The following is a 6000-nucleotide window of genomic DNA, read 5'->3' as shown; positions in this document are numbered from 1 at the left end:
GTTCATTAGATTCCACATAGGAGATCATATGATACTTGTCTTTCTCTGACTGGCTTATCTCACGAAGCATAATAACCTTCAGGTCTGTTCATACTGTCGCAAAAGGCAAGCCTTTCTTCTTTTTTATGGCCAAGTAGTATTCCATTGTGTAAATGCACCACAGCCTCTTTATACCAATGGGCACTTGGGCTATAAAGTATTTCACCAACTTACATTTTTGGTTTCCATATTGCCAGTAGTAAATACAATGGTTCAGAGAGGGGCATCAAGGCATGGAGACCATGAGGCTATAATTATATTATGAACAGAGGGAAGGAGAAAGGGGTGGTGGTGATGCATAGGACCTGGAGTGACTGAATTTATTGGGAAGGGGAAGGAGAGTAAATTAACTCAAGACTTCTAGCCTGATAGACTCCAGAGGACAATGGTACTACTAAAGAAGCACTGATTTTCAAGAAGCTGAGGCACCGGTGATGCCCAGTGGAGGCACTTAGCAGGCAGCTGGAGGCTGGTACCAAGGAGGGGCCAAGCCCACAGTGGAAGCTTTGTCACTACACCTGTGGGAGGGAAAGAATCTGTGCAGAGAGAAAAGGGAGTGGGCAGAGGCAGGAAAAAGCTTTCCTTTAAGAGAGCAAAGCAGGTTAAGAGAGGTGGGAGGGCACCCGAGATGAGAACAGAGCTGACAGGAGGGGGAGTGAGTCCCAGTGCAGCAGAGCTTGAACAGGACAAGGACCAGGAGGCCCTTTCGCTGCCTGTTCCCCTCTGGGAAGGTAAGTCCAGGCATCAACGGAAGTGCGTGTTCATGTCAGTGCCGTCCAACAGAACTCCCTGCAGCGATGGGCATGTTCTGCATCTGTGTCCAACACAGTAGCCGCAGGCCACGTGGCTCCTGAGCACTCAAAATGTGGGAGGAAAATTTTAACTTTAGAGTCAAGCCTCTGTGTTCCCAAGACAGCAGTTTACGAAAAGGCTGGGTTCAGGGGGTGATCCCTGCTGATGGTCGGCAGAACCGGTACCAAGCAGGTTAAAAGCTTCTTGGCTGCATTCAATGCACTCTATCGAGAAAGTCCGTAATGATTACCCTTTTGGATGGGTACTTAATTCTCAATGAAGTAAGCTGAATGAATTGGCCAAAAAGGCAGTTATGTTGTTTGAATTGCTGAGAACCCTTAACCAACTGTTCATTTGAAATATATTTCACCACAACCGCCCACCTCGCCCAAGCATTGCCCTGCCCACGCCCAACCCGCTCCTTGGCAGCACGGGAGCTGTATTTGGTGACACAGTCTTAGGGGCCAGGGCCCACCAGGGGATGTCAGGCCTGCTGGGCCCCGTGTCCCTGGCAACCAACCAGCTCTGCTCCTGGCCCTTCTCAGACGTAACTCCATCGCCGGATACTCAAGAGCCCGCCTCTGGAATTCCCGTCACTCAAAGACACCCTGCTCCCTTCCCAGAGAACTAGTTTATACACCAAGAGTTTTATAAAATCCAAAATAACTTTATTCACTTTTCCAGGTTTTTGTTTCCACAAGGTGTTCAGCAAACATGCTAAGGCAACAGAATGTCTAGTTGGTCACGACATGCAACGCTGACCATTCAACTGATGACAGCAGCGACCACGCCCACCTGAGCTGCTGGCCCCACGGCACACAGGGGGTTTGCAGAAACACACCGAACCACACGGCAATCAGCAACCTGAGGTAGGTCTCTTTACAGTACAAAGACTTCCACACCAGTGCGAGACACTGAGTAGCAAGAGCTGCTTGAAGTCGCGGACTTTGGAGAGAGGAGGAGACTGTGCGACATCTGCAGTGAGAAAAGAAGACCCACGAAATCCTGAACCCTGTCACTGAACTGTGGAGGCGCAGACCAGGCAAATGAAGAAGGACCCCCGGAAAAAGCAGCGGTCGGCCCCGGGGCTGGGAGCCGACGGGTGTGGGAGCCGGAGCTCTGTGCAGTGGCCAGCGTGCGGAACCTGAGGCAGTGGGACACTCTGTGAAGAGACTTGATTCTTGTTTAGAAACAACAGCAAGAAGAGGAAGGCAGGGAGGGAAAGGGGGGTGGGGGGCTTGCCCCACTGCTCTCCTGACGGAAACAGGGAGGTGACACCAGGACAGAAGGCAGGAGCCCTGAGAATCCACGGCGCTCTGCACGGCCTCCAGCGGGGCCTCGGCACCGCCCCGGCCCGGAGTGGCTGTGGGGAGGCGGCAGAGGGGGCCGCTGCAGGGCCCACCATTGCCACACGTCTTCCTTTTTGGACACCCAGGAAACCTGGCGCCATGAAACAACCAGCTGGCAAAGAACAATATGCTCCCCTTTCTGTCGTCTAATAGCAAAACCAGATCTCCAGTGCAGCAAACTGTACAAAAACGATAGAAAGGAATCTGCACTGTTATTAGCACAGTGCTCATTTTAATATAAAATAAACAGCTTACATTTTCACTGTAAATATAGGCTATGTACAGGTTTATATATATATATATATATATATAGATACAGCTACACGTAGAAAGCTTCATTATAGGCCTCTGATACATTTATAATAACGGTTCCCTGAACCTTTTAGAGTGCAATTAAAAACAAAAACTAAAGTCTGTTTACGTGAATCTGGAGTCAATACAATAATCAAAATAGGACTCTCCCTACAAGTGAAACACACAAGCCGATCCTGAACTGCTGTGCGAAAGGTAAAATCGGGAAAGGCAAGGTTTCGGCTGGACAGGGCGAGCGCGGGCCCCGGGGTGGCGACGCTCCAGAGGAAAGAGACTGAGGCGGCGCGGGAGGAGTCAGCCCTTGACAGCGACCTTGTTCTCTGTAGCAGCAAACATGGCATAGAACCGGGAGCTGTCATTGGACAGAAGGACCGATGGGGTGTCGAACTCCACTACCTGCAAAGGAAGGAGAGGGCATGGCATCAGGATGTGATTCGAGGGCACACTGTTCAGGAAGCGGGGCAAGCCCAAAAGCCCCTTGAGGATGGAATCAGGGTGACAATGCGACGAGCTCTGCCGTGTCCAAATGGGCTCCTTTTTATTTTTATTTTTTTAAACTAACCAGGGTACCAGGGAAAGGTTGGAGAGAAACACCTCTAGACCCCCTTCGCCTAATTCTTTCAGCCTTAGGTATGCAGGAATCGATCGACAAGATAGTACAGGCTGTCGGGGAACCCACGGCAGCACAAGTCAAAGGCTTAGCAGGCAAATGGCATCTAGTTATGCAAGCTGATCTAAACCTATAGATGGAAAAGGAACAGCTCAGGAGACCTACTTGGTAGAAAAATAAAAGGAAGTGAGAGTTCTGGCCGGGTAGCTCAGTTGGTTAGAGCGTCATCTTGATACACCAAAGTTGTGGATTCGATCTCTCCGGTCAGGGCACATACAAGGGTCAACCAATGAATGCATAGATAAGTGGAACAAATGGATGTTTTTCGCTCCCTCTCTCTGTCTCTCTGCCCCCCTTCCTCTTCCTCTCTAAAAATCAGTAATTTTAAAAAAAGAAGTGAAGCCCTAGCCAGTTTGGCTCAGTGGATAGAGCATCAGCTTGCGACCGAAGGGTCCCAGGTTCAATTCCAGTCAAGGGCACAGGCACAGGTTGCGGGCTTGATCCCCAGTAGGGGGCATGCAGGAGGCAGCCGATCAATGATTCTCTCTCATCATCGATGTTTCTATCTCTCTCTCCCTCTCCCTTTCTCTCTGAAATCAATCAATAAAAGCAGAAAAAGAAAAAAAGTGAGTAAAGGATAGACTCAGTCAATTATCCAGTCCTATGATGGACTTCTATGCAGCCACTGGAATCCATATTGCAGTAGGAAAGTGCATGACATCCTGGCAGGACCTGCCTCCCAGGATGTGGCTGAAAATGCCACATACTTCCCAGCCTCCCTTCTGCAGGGCAAAGGCATGGACACACCTTTGCCAGGAGATGAAAGGGGAGGTCTCTAGGAAAGGATCGGCCCAGGGGAGACAGGCCTAAGGACAAAGCATCCTTCCTTCGGACTGGCTGCAGGAGGGTAGGAGGCTGGGTGCTAGAGCAGATACTGCACTATGTGTGGACAGGGAGACACTGGCTTTCTTGAGACAGGCAGGCTGTAAGCAGGTAGATATGGGAAAGGAAAGAAGGGGAAAGGACGTTTTAGGTAGGTGGAACTGTATGCGTAGACACAGAAGATGGAAAAGCTTAGGGGATGCAAGATTGTGGCTAACAGCACTTGCAAGGAACGAGAGGGAAATGAAGAAGGCATGGCTGGGCCAGGTTGTGGGGAAGCTTAGAATAGCAGGATACAAGTTTGGCACCCCTATGTGATTGCAAAAAGCAAACGACACCTGGTGGCTGGTCTCAACACGCCTTGGGCAATTGTTATCTATGTGAATTAATTACTAACTAAACTTGCTCGCTGACCTAAGTCAGTGTGCCCCTATTTTCAAGCAACAAAATAACAGGTAGTAAAGCAAAACAAGAACCCAGGAGTGCCTCAAATTCAGTGCCTTGTTGGGAGGAGGCTGTATCTCTCTCCAAATAGACTGGACTAGAGCTGCTATGGGTGCTTTTCTAAATGTTCAGAACCACCCTCAGAGGCAATCAGCCCCGTCCTCCCAGACAAGGCCACATGCCTCAGTACCTGTCCCTGGGCCAGCACCATAATCCTATCAGAGCCTAGGACCGTATGCAGGCGGTGGGCAATCGTCAGCATAGTGCAGTCGGCAAACGCTTCTCGGACGGTCTCTTGGATCAGTAGGTCTGTCTCCGTGTCCATGGCAGCTGTGGCTTCATCTAGAATCAGAATCTGCCAGGGAAGAGAGGAGAAAGAGGATCCAACCAGTTCCTTAAGCATTCTGGTTAATTTAGATTTTCCTAAAAAGTATTTTAGCATTTGAATTTTATACCATACATTATTTATATTCTCTCTCATCATTGATGTTTCTATCTCTCCCTCTCCCTTCTTCTCTGAAATCAATAAAAACATATTTAAAAAAAAACAAACCCACCCATATACCCAAATTGTGTCAAGGTTAATCAAGAAACACCTCTGGGCATTCTCTTAAAAGTGCACAGTGCTGGGAGCCAGGAATGCCTTCAGACCACGTGCCACAGGGAAGGGTGCTCCTCCACCTCCCTGTTCTCTCCTGTCCCTTCCCTTCCCTCCCCCAGCTCCCACCAAACCGCCGCACCTTGCAGTGACGGAGCAAGGCTCTTGCTATGCATAAGAGCTGGCGTTCCCCCACTGAGAAGTTCTCCCCATTCTCTAGCACTTCAGATTCAAGTTTCAGAGGTAGCTGAGCAATCTAGGAAGAAAGAAAGTAGAAATGAGAAGGGTCCAAAAGTGAGGGGGAAAACACCCTAGCTTTTGCCAAAAATCCAGTAGCAAAGGTAAATTATTCTGGAACAGAAGGAGGAATACTAGCTGAGAACCTGGCTCACCTAGAAAGAAGGTGCAGGTGTGATGGTCACGTGACCAGGACCCAGGTTTTCTAGGACCCCCTATTTCAAATATACTATTCTGTTAGTCTCCTACTCTCAAAATGCCCCAGAAATTCCAATATTGTCATGTCCCCAAATCCTGGCAGACAGTGGTCCTAATTTTTGAGCCACTGAAAAGTTGGTCGTGCAATAAGAAATGGGGAAAATAAAACTGCTGTCTTTCCTAAGTCTAAAGCTCTAGGCCCATGGCTATCAAACTTTTCTTTTTGTAAGCTACGCAAGCTAGTCTTCAAATGAAATTATTTGAGAAAGCTCAATCTAAAAGAGAGAAAAGCAGAGCTGATCTAGTTGAGTTAGGGCAAGGGGTCCTGAGTTTGACTTAAGCAAAGGCACGCACACCCTCCTCCAGGAGGGATGTCCATCTGCAGACTGTGGCCCCTGGAGGGGCCTGCCGAGCACCCTGCAGAGATCTGTGAATCCACGAGCCTACTGCGTGCTTTCTGCGGACTCAATAAATGATATCTCTCTTGCACACAGAAAGATACTTCAAAAGCCGGCTGTAGCCAAAACCGGTTTGGCTCA

At 49.1% G+C, this 6000-nt stretch overlaps 1 protein-coding gene across 2 annotated transcripts in view; it reads right to left on the bottom strand.

Moving 5' to 3' along the window:
• Positions 1–1477: 1477 nt before the first annotated feature.
• The window catches only part of ABCC5 (ATP binding cassette subfamily C member 5), a 91225-nt gene continuing 86702 nt past the window's right edge, over positions 1478–6000 (bottom strand). For both annotated transcript variants that reach the window (XM_070406703.1, XM_070406704.1), the window contains exons 28-30: positions 5169–5282; positions 4619–4783; positions 1478–2888 (exon numbers count right to left, since the gene is read on the bottom strand). In XM_070406703.1, the coding sequence (XP_070262804.1) occupies positions 2787–2888; positions 4619–4783; positions 5169–5282 (381 nt within the window). In that variant the 3' untranslated portion in view covers positions 1478–2786. The remainder of the gene's footprint in view (positions 2889–4618; positions 4784–5168; positions 5283–6000) is intronic.

This window comes from Myotis yumanensis, unplaced genomic scaffold (genome assembly GCF_028538775.1).
Source record: "Myotis yumanensis isolate MYYU_CA2020_CCGP unplaced genomic scaffold, mMyoYum1.0.hap1 SCAF_2, whole genome shotgun sequence".
Lineage (NCBI taxonomy): Eukaryota > Metazoa > Chordata > Mammalia > Chiroptera > Vespertilionidae > Myotis > Myotis yumanensis.
Note: the sequence above shows the minus strand (reverse complement) of the source record. Positions and strands in the feature narration are given on the sequence as shown.